At 43.9% G+C, this 15,991-nt stretch overlaps 2 protein-coding genes across 3 annotated transcripts in view; one reads left to right on the forward strand and one right to left on the reverse strand.

Moving 5' to 3' along the window:
* LOC137649299 (sorting nexin-17-like) overlaps positions 1 to 224 on the reverse strand; it is a 31,043-nt gene extending 30,819 nt beyond the window's left edge. Inside the window, exon 1 of the mRNA XM_068382284.1 lies at positions 90 to 224. Within this exon, the coding sequence (XP_068238385.1) occupies positions 90 to 224 (135 nt within the window). The remainder of the gene's footprint in view (positions 1 to 89) is intronic.
* Positions 225 to 957: 733 nt separating this feature from the next.
* Positions 958 to 15,991, forward strand: part of Pldn (Pallidin) — a 33,727-nt gene continuing 18,693 nt past the window's right edge. Inside the window, exons 1-2 of one of the 2 annotated variants that reach the window (XM_068383063.1) lie at positions 958 to 1,126; positions 6,456 to 6,638. In XM_068383063.1, coding sequence (XP_068239164.1) covers positions 6,466 to 6,638 — 173 coding nt within the window. In that variant the 5' untranslated portion in view covers positions 958 to 1,126; positions 6,456 to 6,465. The remainder of the gene's footprint in view (positions 1,127 to 6,455; positions 6,639 to 15,991) is intronic. The other variant, XM_068383062.1, reaches the window with a different exon arrangement.

Here is a 15,991-nt window from a genome sequence, read left to right on the forward strand (position 1 = left end):
AAAGCCTTTCGGATTTCAGGATCATAATTCAGTATAGAGTAGCTAATCCCACCTGTAGCGCCTTTCTTGTGTGTGTCAGATTGCCTTACCTTTGTGTAAGACACGGGCTCTTGCCATAGGCAGCCCGTAAAGCCTTTCTTGAATAACAAATTTATCATCTCCTCTACATTCAGTATATGATCCAAACAACGATTCCCGTGAATCAAAGTACTCACTGAATACATTGCATATCATAATTTAGTTCTTAGTTTTCAAAATTTCCTTGTTTCAGTATCAGCAACTATGTTTTGAATCTTATCTACTGCTTCGCCGCTACTCCTGCTATCAGTGAATTTTACAACATTACCATTTGAAGTTGATCTCATTTTAAGAACTGGCGTTTCTTTTAATGCCTTTTCGCCATCTCAATACTTCTGTCAGCGATTTTAGTTGATGCCAGTGTTGATTTAATTGCTAAAAGATTTTCCCTGTAACCTTTTTTCCGCATATGTAATTTTCTTAATTTTTTGGGCATCAGTGTTTGAAGTATTAACTTAATTGATTCAATATTCTTCTCTAGATTATCAACATTCTCATTGAGATTATCTGCTTTGTGAAGAAAAGAGAAAAAAATAATAATAGTAAAATGGCCACATGAAGAAGAGGTCATCTTGCAGCATATATTCACGGAAAAATTGTTAAAAAAATCATATAGGGAATAACAACAAAAAGAAAATCTAATTAGTGAAATACATATGTAATGTACGGAGGCGCCGTTAAGTAGGTAAATCCTTCTCATGACACATGAAACGCGTATGGCATAGGCCTTTTTATTTCATAAATTGCATTTTATATATACTTTTAACCACTTAACATAGTTGATATAGTTTCATTTAATATGTTCTAGGATATTTTCCATAGCACTTTTAATATTATTCCAACACAAGACAAAATGTTCTTCATGTGTCATAGTAAATGTAAAAATCAAAGGGAACGTTTCCAGTAAACACATGACCTGTCAGGACTCAAAAACTGACTTCGCAACTTATAACTTACAAGCTTTCACTAATCGTTCAAGAATTGAAGTGTCGGGTCAACCTAATTACTTGTGATAAGCTGGCAAATATCGACAGACTAAATGGTGATAGTATGATACTTGATTCTTTTTTCCAAATAGTTCTTATGTGTTTTATGTTATTTTGGTAGTTTTACTGTATTATATGAACGAGTGTTTTTTTAGAAGAGAGCGGAATTTTATTTCTATAGAAAAACAGTAAAATAATACCGAAAAAAGTATTTTTTTCCTAGGTTACATTGCCATGTAATACAATACAATAATACCTTTATTTTTTAGAACTTAGCAATTTGACACATCGAGTCCTGTCCAGCACTGTTATGTTATCCATTTTCCATTTATATTTTTCTAGTTTTAAGCAGTCATTTAATAGAGTATTAACGCCATTTAGAAGAGTTGTAAGGAGAATTATACACAGGCTTGATTTCAGTAGATATATTAATGTGTATTTGGCATTCCTGGTCCTAGCCTTAAACTATGGGGCATACATTCCATGTTACACTACTTGCTAAATATATGATACTTTAATTTCTAGCCAAATACATGAACCATATATTTTCCCTATTCGCTAGCTTGTGTTTTATGCATTTCTGACCATGATTATTGGGGGCAAACCACCCATTCATGAGTTTTTGGACCCCCTTATATAAAGACAATTATGGGGGAACCCAGTGGGAAACTGGGTTTATTGGGTGGGGAAATGTCATAAACGAGTGATTTGCAGCAATAATAATGGTCAGAAATGCAAAATAAGCCAAGATAACCAGTTGGCAAAATATATGGTTCATGTAAATGACTCAAAACAGGCCAAAACGTGATTATTTAACTTTTGGGATTTGTAAAAGGGCACAGAACCTAACAAACCCACATAACCTAACCTAGTAGTTCCCAGGTTACAAACCCTACCCCGGGGGGCATGCCCCCAGACCCCTCTTCCCAGGTTATAGCCCCTAGCTGGGGGCAATCCTCCCTGGACTCCCCTTCCAAGGTCACAACTGCTAGCCGTACCTCCTTCCCAGGTCACAAACAAGGTAAATCACAAATAAAGCCTTACATTATGATAAAGTAAATAACAAAAAATTTCTTACCTTATGACTGACACTGTCGCCTTTTTTTTTTTCTTGGCAATCTTTACAAAAGCTTTGAAGTAGAAAATGTGCTGGCCTTCCCTGAAAATTAACTCAGAATCGGAATTTTGAGGCATTATTTCGCTGTTATTTTTTAATTTCCCATGAGTAACAATAACTTTACACTGAACGGGGAGCATTTCATTATAATCAATTGCTGACATAAACGAAATTACACAATTTCGAAATAGATTGATGTGCTTCCCTCATATTCCCTCTTGGAGACGTCTTTATGAGATGGTGGTCAAGTTGAAACTGAAAGACGAAGGTGGGAAAAAATGGCTCTTGTAGAACAATGTCTCGGAACTTATGAAGAAGTACATGTAAGCTGCTAATTGGTTTAAAAAAGCCACCTGACAAATACGTCATTGTAAATGCACAGAAAGCTCCCCAACCCATAGGGAAAAATGCGTGCGCAATGTCCCCTTTAGTCTCACAGATGTAAACAATTGACTTAGAGTGAAAAACATACTTCTCATCTTAATAGACTGATATGTAAGTTATTATGCCCCAGCCCCTATTAAACATATAGAGAAAAATACCAAACTAGCCAGCACTCATCCATTTCTTATAGCGAATTCAAGTTTCGCTAGAAAATAGAGTACCATATATTTACCCACTATGTTACTGTACTTTAAGGGCTGTTTCCCTGGTCTTGTTTTGCATGAAAATGCCGTGCCCTATAGGACCCACAGTATTTGTTTGCGGTGTGCCTTCTCAAGTATTGCAGAGTATCTTACAGTGTATTCCTTGTTAATTGTCAAATTCACATTATGAAGTGCTTAGAAAACAAGTTCAATTTCTTTTTGAAAGCCTTAAGGCTTTCCAATGTCTAGTTTAAACATTTTAGAAAGTCTTAGAGTCTCATATTTGAAAGTCTCATATGTGAAAGCTGTAGAACTAACATTGGAGGGACATCTTGGCTCCAGTAATGGGGTATATGTAGTTAGGTGAGACTTAGTCTTAGGGTAACCAATGGGAGGATTAAATGTAGTTGGTTTGGATAGGCATAAACTTTCTTATTACTGATCAAATCAATTTTCTTTATAGGGAAAATTTTGTTTTATCCTTGTCCTAAGTGTGATATTATGGAGCTAGTTTTATGATTTACAAAATATGATTTAGTGTTACCTTTCCAGCAGTGAAGCTGGTTGGGAAGCAAACACAGGGTTGAGACTTAGTCTTAGGGTAATCTAAAGATACAGCAGTCTGATGGGAGGTGTGGTATAGCATAAACCCGTTCTTGGTGGGTAAGTAGGTAAGGATATGCCCCGTACGTTAGGTTAGGTGGCGTTTTTGTTTTTGTTTCTCTTATAAATTGTAGTTTTTCAATTCTAACTTTTGAAATTTTACACCTAGTCCATCCCAACCAACTATAAAGGATAGATAAGGATATACCGCTTAGGTTAGGAACCTCAGATTAGGCAGTGTTCTTGTGTTTGTTTCCCTCTTAAAATGTGTCTTTTTCACTCTTAACTACTGTATTGATATTTTACACCCTATCTATCCCAGCCAACTACAAAGGCTTCCCAATAACTTTAAACCATTTGTAACTATTCTCGTGTTGACATGATTTGTTGGTTGCACGATGTGTAGCAATTCTCTTAAATAATTTGGACATTCAGTTCCCAGGTAGTAGGTTGGCCAGGGCACCATCCACTTGTTAAGATACTACCGCTAGATAGTTAGTGTGTTCTTTGACTGGCCGGACAGTACCACATTGGATCCCTCTCTCTGGTTACGGCTCATTTTTCTTTTGCTTGCACATACACAGAATATTCTGGCCTATTCTTTCCACATTTTCCTGCCCTCATACCCCTGACAATACTGAGGTTACCAAACAATGCTTCTTTGTGCAAGGGGTTAATTGTTCAGTGGCTACTTTCCTTTTGGCAAGGGTAGAAGAGACTCTTTAGCTATGGTAAGCAGCTCTTCTAAGAGAAGGATACTCCAAAATTAAACCATTGTTCTCTAGACTTGGTTAGTGTCTTAGCCTCTGCACCATAGCCTTCCACAGTCTTAAATTAGTTTTTATAGTTTATATATATGGAAGATCTAATTTAATGTTGTTATTGTTTTTGAAATATTTTAATTTGATTGTTTATTACTTCTCTTGTTTGTTTATTTCCTTGTTTCCTTTCCTCACTGGGATATTTTTCCCTGTTGGAGCTGTTGGGCTTATAGCGTCTTACATTTCCAACTATGGTTATAGCTTAGCTTGTAATAATAATGACAATAACAATAACAACAACAACAAGAGTAGAAGAGATTCTTTAGCTATGGTAAGCAGCTCTTTTAGAAGTAAAGACACTCTAAATTCAATCCATTGTTCTCTAATCTTGGTTAGTGCCATAGCCTCTGTACCATGATCTTCCATTGTTTTAGGGTAGAGTTCTCTTGCTTGAGGGCACACTTGAGCACACTATTCTTTCTTATTTCTCTTCCTATTTTTTTTTTTGTAAGTTTTTATTGTTTATATATGAAAGCTCTATTTTGATGTTACTGTTCCTTAAATATTTAATTTTAATCATTCATTACTTCTCTTGTAGTTTATATATTTCCTTGTTTCTTTTCCTCACTGGGCTATTTTCCCATGTTGGAGCCCTTGGGCTTATAGCATCTTGATTTTTGAACCAGGGTTGTAGCGTAGCTAATAATAATAATAATAATAATAATAATAATAATAATAATAATACTAACAAGTCATTGCACGTTTGCTCTTATACATGATATAAACCTTTCACTTTTAATAGAAGTACGACTTCAGTGAGGCTGGAAATAAGATGTTCAGCTTTATAATGAGGTAATCACAGCTGGCTGCCAGGTAGCGGGGAAGCCCTTCACACCTAACGGGTAGCGTGGAAGCTCTGCCCACCCAACAGAAAGCCCCTCCCATCTAACGAGTTGCGGGGAACCCCTGCCCAGCCAGCAGGTAGCGGCAGGGAAGCCTCGTCCATCCAGTGGGCAAGCCCCGTCCAACCAGGGGGAAAGCCCCACCCACCCAATGGTTAGTGGTGAAGCTCCATCTACCCATCGGGAACTGCCAGCCAGCCAGCGGGGAAGCCCCGCCCACCCAACTATTAGCCCCGCCCAACCAATGATTAGCCCCACCCACCCAACGATTAGCTTCGCCCATCCAACGATTAGCCCCGATTACCCCCGTCTACCCAGCGATTAGCCCCACCAACCCAACAATTCGCCACTCCCACTCAATGATTCGCCCCGCCCACCCAACGATTAGGCCCGCCCACCCAATGATTTACCCCGCCCACTCAAGGATTAGCCCCGCCCAATCATCAATTAGCCCCACCCACACAACGATTAGGCCCGCCTAATCATCAATTAGCGACACCCACCCAACGATTAGCCCCGCCCACCAGACGATAAGCCCCGCCCACCAGACGATAAGCCCCGCCCACCAGACGATAAGCCCCGCCCACCTGACAATGAGCCCTGCCCACCGAACGAGAGGCCCTACTCGCCCAACGAGAAACTTAGCTCCGCCAGCGGGCAGCGGCGGGAAAGCCACACCCAACCAGCAGGCAGTTGGGATGCCCCGCTCACCCAGCAAACCTCTTGGCCAAAGGTCCAATTGAAAATGTGTCTACTTGTCAGGTGGGTGGGGCTTCTTTGCCACCTGGTGACCAACTCTGTTCAACTTGTTAAAAAGTTGATCCACCATTTCAATATTATCGACGTCATACAGTACTCCTATTAAAGGTCTCATGTTTGTAGCTAGGAAAAATAGAAATGACTGTACTGTACTTTAAGATTTGTGATTTTCTTTTATGAATTTGTGTTGGAAATTTTTTCGTAAATGTGCCAGCAATATTAACATTAGGTTCCTGGAAATAAATTGAATTTCAATAATGTTATTTATTTCTGTACTTAACCTGATGTTCATATAAATGCCCAGTTTTCCTCCCTCCAGCTCACAGAATAATGTGGTCAAGAGGATAGAATATTGTTTTTAACTTGGAAACTGATTTAGGTTGACTTTAACCACCAGATGTTACCTTGAAAGGGAGAAAATAGAATTTTTTTAATTTTTGGGGTAACGACAAAATTGAGTCGGCTTCGGGGACAAAGCCATATGAACATCAGGTGATTATAGAAATAAATTTTATTATTGAAATTCAGTTTCTTGTATATTATGTTTTATACAGAATCCACTCTGCTTAAAGAATTTTACATCTCTCTGAATTATTTATGTTGTTATAGGCTGATTGAGATTAAGGAAATCAAGCTTATGTTTCATTTGTTCCTCATTTCAGGTGTTGAAAAATGGCCAAAGAGGTTCCTAAAGAGATTTTTCAGCCAAGAAGCAATATAATACTTAACAATAAACACACACAAGATAACCAAGAAGTACCCCCAGCTCTTGCAATATTGAAAGCTTTGATATATGAACACCATCAAAAGCTAGCACCTATAGAATCAAAATTAAAGGAACTTCTGTAAGTACTGTACTGAATTTTAAACATTTCCTTTGTTCCGTAACTGGAATACAAACCTACGCTATTTATAGGGGTATTACTTTCAGCGAAACTGAAAGACAAGCCATTAGACTTTTAGTGAAGGTTAACCACCCATACTGCTAGTTAGCGGGGGTTGGGGGGTGGGGGTTAGTAGCTACCCTTCTCACTCACACACCTGTGACAGTACTTCACTCTACGTTTGGCTCGGGGAGAGAGATGTTGTCTCAAGTTGTCTCTCTCCCTTCTCCAACTGACGGCCTTTTGACTTTTTAATCTTGTGTTTTTCCTTTTTTACAATATACAGTAATCTCTCACATATCGGGGTTAATGGGGACCAGAACCGACCGGGATAGGTGAAAAACCGCGAAGTAGGTTCCCTCCCTATTTTTTTGATACGTACATTTCTTTTGTGTATATGTACATGTATATGTAAACTGTATATAATAACAATAAGTGTATATTAACCCTATAAATGCATATGCTATCATTAGAACATTAAAGAATCATGTAAATAAATATTGATAATATAAATTATATACTGTACATAAAATAAAGTACTGTACTGTATAAATACTGTTATATAGATACTGTACAGTATTTGATACATTACGTATACTGTATGTACATTTACATATATACATACATCTTCTTCTTTGTCTACATCTTTTCCCACTTCTATGTGGGGTCGATGTTTCTGGTCAGCTTTCTCCATCTACCTTTGTCCCACACCTCATCACCGGTTAATCCCTTTGATTGAAGGTCATCCTTGATACAGTCCATCCACCTTCGCTTTGGTCTCCCTCTCCTTCTCGTTCCCTGTATCTCCATTTCCATCACTCTCCTCCCAATATACTGTTCATCTCTTCTCATAACATGACCTTACCACCTCAGTCTACTTTCTTGGATCTTATCTGATAGTTTTCTAACTTCTGTGGTACCCCTAATTACCTCATTCCGTATCTTATCTCTTCTTGTCACCCCACCCATCCATCTCAACATTCTCATCTCTGCCACATCCATCTTCTCTTCTGTCTTCTTTATTGCCCACGTCTCCACTCCATACATCATTGCCGGTCTCACAACTGTCCTGTGTACTTTACCTTTCAACTTAACCCCTATTTTCCTGTTGCATAGTATGATGGAGGTGAAGACGAAGATTATTTACTGCATAGGTTAATGAGAGCTTTACTGCTTCTCAGGTGACGCCTCATCGTCAGTTGATCGTCAAAGATAGCTTCTGATGGAGCTGGAGAAACTGCAGGAGGCAGCGTAGCGGCTTGGTGGGAAGCCGGAGAGGCAGCAGGAGGAGTATCTGATGCTTCTGCAGAAGGTTTTCGGTGCACTAGGAACATCTTGATGGGAAGTTGTTGACGTTGTTTTTTCATCTGAGCAAAGATGTTCTTGTACAACGCCATGACAGCATCAATACGGTTACTAAATTCAATGGCTCTGACCATATTATTGTCGATTTCCTGCGCCCTTTATTGCATAGCCCGTGCCATGTTGCAGAGCTCTTGCAGGTTGTCCAAGGTAAGGCCACGTTCTTCAGCTTCGTCATCGTCATTGCCGACGTCGGCTGCCTCTCCTTCTTCCTCACTCGCTGATCTTGTCATTTTGACAAGGTCCTCGTCGGTTAGGGGCTCCGAGTGGCACTCGATTAGTGAGTTGACGTCTTCCGTCGTCATGTCAGAGAAATCTTCGTTGGCTACTAACCGTGGCAGCCTCACATAGTCATGAACGTCTGGCCACAGTTTTCTCTAACTTGCATTTAGTGTTTGCTCTTTCATCTCATTAAGAGCTCTCTGAATGTTGGCCAGGCACGTTGCGATGTTATATTCCCACCAATATCTCTTGAGGCTGAAGTCCTCGTCGCCTTCATCAATTGAGGAGATAAGGCCCTCCATCGTGGACCTCGTGTAGAGGGCCTTGAAGGCTCGAATGACCCCCTGATCCTTCGGTTGTATGAGGGAAGTGGTGTTGGGGGGCAGGAATTCCACTTGGACCCCGTCATAATGGAGATCCATTGCATGTCCTCCTGCACAGTCCATCAAGAGGAGGACTTTAAAGGGTAGCCCATTCTCCGTGAGGTACAGCTTCACCTGTGGGATAAAGCATTTCACAAATCAGTCGAGTGGGAGGGGTTTGGTTATCCATGCTTTTTTATTACTCATCCAGTAGACGGGCAGTAAGGGTTTGTTTTTGTTTTTCAAAGCCCGAGGATTTAATGACTTGCAAATTAAGCCGGGCTTGAGCATGAACCCTGTGGTGTTCCCACACAAGGAGAGTGACGCGATCTTTGTGGGCCTTGAACCCTGGCTTCTTTACTTCGTCCTTGTAAAGAACCATCCGGGATGGCATCCTCTTCTAGAAGAGGCCAGTCTCATCCATATTGAACACCTGCTCCAGGAGATAGCCACCTTCTTTAATTAATTTTGGGAACTCGTCCTCGATGTAACGAAGAGCTGCCTCTTGGTCTGCCGAGGCAGCCTCCCCATACAAAGGAACGTTGTGAAGGCCAAACCTCCTCTTGAATTTCTCGAACTAGCCCTTGCTGGCACAAAAACTGCGTTTTTCTCGTGGGGCAGGATCATCATCTTTGTCGTCCTCATCACCTTCATTGTCTTCGTTCGATTTTCCTTCACGAACGAGGCTATCATACAGGGTTTTGGCTTTGGTTCGAATCATGTTGGTATTGAGACTAACCTTTTTTTCCCGACAGTCTGATATCCATATTGATAACACATTCTCCATTTACACAATCGTCTAATTACAAGGAGTCGCAACACGCTTAGTGTCCTTGGAGAACGTTATTGAGGCAGTTTTATGTATTTTCATTTCATCTTTTTTTATGTAGCGAACCGTCGATTCATGCGGGCAGCAGACACATAGCTACTGCCTGCTTTAAGCATGTCCAATAATTTCACTTTTTCATTCACCGTCATCATTTTTCTCTTCTTCTTGGGTTCACTAGAGGATGTAGAGGGTAGAGGACGTTTAGGAGCCAGTTTCAAGGGCATCGCAAGCACTATTTTACACTAAAAAAGCACAAAAAAACAGCTAAAAGTTTCATGCGGCAAGACTAAGCAACACAAGCAAAGCGAGAGAGAACAATGAATGTGGTCTCCCTTCGCGGGGCGCACGACAGCGAGAGATACCAGGTAAAGCGTCTCAGCCAATCAGCTTGCGAGATTCTGGAGCCGAAATGGCAAGCGAATTAGAGATGGATTTTGAGTTGTGCCCCATCTCCGTGTTGATACCTGATGTTTTACTGTACTCTCTCTGCTTTCTGCTAGCACCCGCGTAACTTTCGCACCATTTTTTCTAATTTTTGATGAATATTTATAAAAAATCTGCGATGCACTGAGGCCGCGAAACTTGAGCCGTGAAATGGCGAGAGATTCCTGTATATGAAAACATTCTTTATGTTCTTATATATATTTTAAGCTTTCTTTATAATGAATGTTGCTGTTTGTGTGACAGTGTAGTGTGGCAGGTTCTCAAGGGCGGAGAACTTTCCCCTACGACCTTCCTCCCTTGGACAACGGACACCCCGTAGGCAGGTGGCCTTCAGTGACTTGGCCGCCGCCGCTGTGGAGTCGTCATCGTTTGGATACTCCTCCGCTCGGCTGTTATTGCCCCCTCCCCTCTACGTGTTTTTAGAGCGAATCTGCTTGCGGCTTTCACAGAGCTTGTCTTCGGCCTCTTTCTCTCACTGATAACGCCGCTCACTATACATGGGAGGTCAGCAGATACTCTGCGTGGGGTACGCCTTTCCCGTTCACAGGTTAGGTTGCACTTCCGATTGGTTTTCTTCATTAATTACGTGAAATAATAACTGTTTGTAATTTAACTTTTCATCTACGTCTATGCTTGCCAGTGGAGGATGCGCATGACCTTAGCTTGTTCGCTCCCTCTCAGGGAACCACCTTCCCGCCGGAGGCCTAAGTGCTTCCCGCGAGTAGTTTGTTTTGTCAGCTGAATTAATTAATTGTAAATTTTGTTTTGTTATAGTTTTTTATGCTGCCACTCTCCTTCTCCTGTCGATTCGGCTGGGGAAGGAAGTGCGCAATCCTTAATTTGTGTCTGTTCTCTTGGTGGGGACCTTTCCCGTCAGCGGATTAGATGCTCCTCCCGAGAGTTTTTTTTTTTTTGCATGATTTGTTTTTATTTTTCCTCGGTTAGTGATGCCAGACTTCTTCGTTCAGCTAAGATAGCTGACGTAGAAGAGCAGTTCCGTTCGTTCCTGTAGAATCTGCTGTCACTGTGCCATCACTTTCCTCTTCTCCTGCACCTGTGGCTGCTCCCGATCAGCACGCTAACCTCGAGGAACTAGCTCCAGCTACGTTTTCTCAGGTAGCACTCGATGCAGACCTTCATTTTGAACAAGGCTTATTGATGGGAAGCATAAAGCGTTGCCCCGAGATCCTTTAGGGGCTGGACAACTTTCCCTTCCAAGGGAAAGTTATCCTCCCCAGGTTTTGGGTTGTCCTCCCTTCCGAGGGAGAACTTCTCTTCATCTTCTCTGTCTAGCAACCTTCCCGCCTGCGGGGAGAATTGCTGACAGCTACATCTCATCGGCTGTTGCAGTTTCTTCACCAAAGACTACGTTCCCCCCATGCTGAGCCAACTCTTCCATTGGGGGCATAGCAATGAGAGACCACCCATAGAGACACCTCTTCGGAGACCTTCCAGCTGAGCAATCTTTCCTGTGGAGGATCGTCATCGGCAAGCTCGCCTTGTTTGTAGTCCTCTTCGTCGCCTCGGACACGCTCTTTTGCCTTTGGCAAAGAGACGTCTGTTGGCTTTTCAGCTTCATCTTCGCGGTGCTCCTCTTCAGAGGATCTTCCTCACCATGGTTCTCTTGGTTCCTGACCTTCGCCCGTTTCTTTGGTCTCGCAGTCTTGTTGTTCGCCCGCATTGCAGTGTTCAACAGACCATCGTGCCTCTTCTGCTCGCCAACGAACCCCGGTTCATGACTCAACATCTGAGATCTGTTTACGATCCTCTCCAGCGGATGATATTTCTTCCAAGAGTCGCATCCCTTCTCCAGGTCTTTAATTGTTTGCGTACCGATCTCCTGCTTGCTGATCTGCTCGCCAATCTCCTGCTCTCACCATCGAACTGCTGTTCGTGGCTCGGCGTCGCCGATTGCTAGCTTGCCGATCACCAGTCGTCAGCCTGCCGATCGTTGATCTTCAGCTCGCTGATCACCAGCTCGTTGATCGCTGATCAAAAATCGTCAGCTTGCCGATTGGCGTGCAACGACTCGTCTTTCGCCATTCTTGACAGGCGACAGCTCTGTTTTCTTCAACTTGACATTCGCCTACTCACCGTTTGCTGTTTGCCAGCTCGTGCTCATCACTAAGCAAGCTCAAGTCATCTTCTCTCCTCGCTACTTCGGTAGCTCTCCCAAGTAGAGTTGAAGGAGCTGCTCCCAAGAGCCTATCTTCGGAGAGTGCTCTTATCTGGACTACATAGGATTTCTTCTCGCCTATCTATTGGGCTTACACTACTTCGGTAGCCCTCCTACATTGAAGGAGTTTAACGTAGTTTTCCTCCTGAGAACCTAACCCAGCACTCTCCATCATTGACTGGGGTAATGCACGAGGGTTACCCTTGGCACTTAATACCCCTTCTGATTCCTGACCGTCGCCCATACCTAAGGACTCTCTGCGGTCTCATCGCTTGCCAGCCTTGTGGCGCTCGACAGACCATCCCTCCTCGCCATCTGTTTGCCGACGAACTCTGGTTTGGGGCTCACCAGCTGGTTCCAGCCATCTGTCGACCTTCCATCACTGACTCGTCTACAGGCTGCTGCTCGTCGTTTGTTGATGGTGGTCCGTTTGCGATCCTCTCCAGTGATTTACCGCGCTCCTAAGGGCAGAAGGAGACATCAGCACTGCAGCCTTCCTCGAGTGCTTCTTCAACAGCTGATAAGACTTCCTTGCGGAGGCCCTCTTCGTCGTTCCCTTCAGGGTAACTTTCCGATAATGCAGCTATTCGTCAGGTGTCATGGTTTGAAGCCTTGGTTGGACTGTTGCGCAAGCCTTCCCGACAGGTATCCCACCTGCTCGTCCATCAGAAACTTCTAGTATCCCCTTGGAGGAGTCTTCCTAGCCTTCTACAGACCCAAGGCGAAAATCCATGATTCCTTCCCGCAGAGAAACTTTGGTTTCCTCCTCTCCCCTGAAGCAGAGAAGAGGAGTCCCTGACCAGTTAGTCTCATCCAGGGTCAAGCTGAACCTGTCAGGACGTCCAAGGGAAGGTGCCTGCTCCTCTTCGTCCTCCTGCTCCACAGTCAGTCCAGGTGGTGGTTTCGTGAAGGGAAGAATCCCTATCCGTCTCTTTCGGGCCCCCCCCATCAAAGAGTTCCCTCAAGAATTCACGGTAGCCACGAAACCCGTGGAAGATATGATCCTTCATCCGGCCACTTCAACAACGACCACAACCTACCCCGAGATGATGTCTCGTGGGTGGAAGATAATGCCTTTGCTGCTAGTCCTACATCAGAAACTTCCGTAGGTTCGACAAGACCGCATCAGGAACAGCCAGATTTCAGGTCCTTCAGCACCAGGTATCTTCCTTTTATCTGGTTCTCTAGGAGGTCTGGGTAACATACTCTCCTGATAAGGAGGTTGCAAGATGAGAATCTCATCCAGGGAGTCAATCTCCTTGGTTCTTCCCTGAATTGATTTCCCCCTCCAGGTGCATCAAAGAAAATGGCGGGAGACATGCTGTACCATTTGGCCTCTGGGCTGTGGTTAGAGCACGAACGGGACCGTCTCTTAAACCTCTCAGAGATGAGGGCAACCTTCCTGCGGGGAAGTGGTACCATTCCCCTTCGAGGGGAACTCGGTTTGAACTCCAGCTTGTTTCTTGTACAATGCCTGATGTCGACCTTCAACTTGGGCTAGAACTCGGGGATGGGAAACGGAGAGTACGGCCAAGAGAATCGTCTCTAGGTGCTGGAAACCTCCTTTCCGTGGTAGGGAGATTCCCCAACTATGGCAGCCGATGCTGATAGTGTCTTTCCCGTCTGCAGGAAAGACTTCCTTTTCCCTCTGGGGGATTCTTCCAGCGAAGAGAGGGATTCATCCACTCCCCTGCTGAGGGAGTAGTTCCTCCACCAACCACTATGCAGCAATCTTCCTGCTTGCTGAAAGGATTGCTGACAGTGGCAGCAAGCGGTGGCCACCTTTCCCATCTGTGAGAGAATCTTCCTTTTCCTGGTTGGTCTCCCCTTAGAGGGATTGTTCCCATGGAAATTGTGTTCGCCCATTCTCCATCATTGCCTTTCAGAGCAGGCCTCGTCATCAGCAGTCTTGTCTGGTTAGAAGACTCATCTCACCTACTGATGTAGATTTTGAAGAATCCTACGGAAATTGGAATCATCCATTCCCCACCTTTGATCTTTGGGAACAGGCCTTCAGAGTCATTTCGTCAACAAGACTTGTCTTGTCCAGCAGACTCGTCCCATCAGCAAGATTGGTCTTGCTCAGTAGACTCTTCATGCCTAGTCAGCTTATCTGCAACTCCTGTTGGAGATCCTGAGAGAACCCCCTCAGAGACATCCACATGTGAACATCTTCCACAAAGCAGTATCTTCACTGCGACTTCACACCTGGAGACTATCCAACTCCTCTCTCAGGGAGTCTCTCCCACAACAGGTTGCAAAAACAATGTCTGGATACCTTGATAGATCTTTCGCTTCGGCCAATCTAGGCTAAGTGTACTGTAATTTGATATGGTAGAAGGAAGGTCCCTCCCCTTGATATCACTATGCCAGCATTAGAGGTGTTCCTCGATTACCTTTGGGAGGGGAGGAAAGCTTCTCTTGGTCTCAGCAAGGAAAGGTACCACTAGTCCTTGAGCCTCACCTTCATAACAGAAGGAATTAACCTTTCTCCACATCGACATTGCCCCTCATATGGAGTTTCGAGCTGACGGAACCTTATTCGGAAAGGAGACCTCGTTCCAGGGCCCCAAGCAGCAGAGGGCTCTTTACCTTGATGACAGTTCTCCTGGTTGTGTTTCCTTCTGCTAAGAATGTCGGCAAACCCCATGGGACACCCTTAATATCTCTCATTCATGATGATGGGCCAAGTAATGCTCGACCTAGTTTCTGACAGCTCAGATCCCAGAATCCGAACCCTTCGGTCTGGGAGTCCTTCGCAATGATTCAGATCAATGGTTACTATACCAAAGAGAAACTGGAGACCCTTCCTCAAGGAAACTACGAGAGCTCGCCTCGAGTGTCAACACTTCATCAGCATGGGGAAGGTCAAGAGGAGGATCACGAAGAACCCCATCTCTGCCTGGATTCGCAAGGTCATTGACTTCTCACTGAATCCAAATCCTCCTCCGACCCTTCAACCCAGAGCACACGACATTGGGGGCATTGCTACGTCCCTGACATTCAAACGAAACTACTCTGTGGAGCAGGTTCTATAAGCGGGCATGTAGAAGCGTCAAATGACCTTTACTTCCCATTACCTGCAAGACGTAACCCACAGGAGACTTGGTACGTTCTCTATCGGTGCTGTGGGGCTGCACAACAACTGGTTTAACACCTCAAGCCCCTTGATGGACAAGTAGCAGGAGGTTGAGGGCATTGGTTACCCGGTTTTAGTCCTTGTGAAGGAATAAGAATGAGTGGCTCTTTCTTTTCTTCATCCTCCCCTCTCGGATAAATCAGCATCTTGGGTCCTCTGCACAGCTGACCTCCACCTACTGCAGGTAAACCATTGTTCCCTTGCGTAACCTGGTATTGTGTCAATAGCGTTACGTCCCCATACCCTGGTGAGGTGGTATTAGGAATGTCTTGGTGACCTCGGACAATTGCTATTACTCTGAACTCTTACCTTGACAGCCACATTGCTAGTATCACAAGCACACAAGTTTGTGTAGGCTGTAGACCATGCATAGCAAGGTTTGCATAGCAAGGTTTTAGCGAGGTGTAAGGTTTCCACCTATTATGTGCTAACACACAAAGGAGAATCCCCAGGTAAAAGCCAAAAAGCCATATTGTCAGAGGCGTCCACACCCCTAATGGGTGCATCAACCCCCAGAAATAGCGTAGGTTTGTATTCCAGTTATGGAATAAATGACAATTGTTCCGTAACCGAAATACAAACCACGCTATTTACATTGGGTTTACAGTACTTTCGGCGTAGCTGAAATGACGAGCCAATAGTTTTTAACGAGGGTTAACTACCCCCGCGCTAGTTAGCGGGGGTAGGGGAAGGGGTAGCTTGCTACCCCTCCCCCCCCACACACCGGTGATTTGCCCCACTTCACTTTTGGCTCCGGCGATGAACAGACGTGTCTGTCCA

Source organism: Palaemon carinicauda, chromosome 11, assembly GCF_036898095.1.
Source record: "Palaemon carinicauda isolate YSFRI2023 chromosome 11, ASM3689809v2, whole genome shotgun sequence".
NCBI classification, from domain to species: Eukaryota; Metazoa; Arthropoda; class Malacostraca; order Decapoda; family Palaemonidae; genus Palaemon; species Palaemon carinicauda.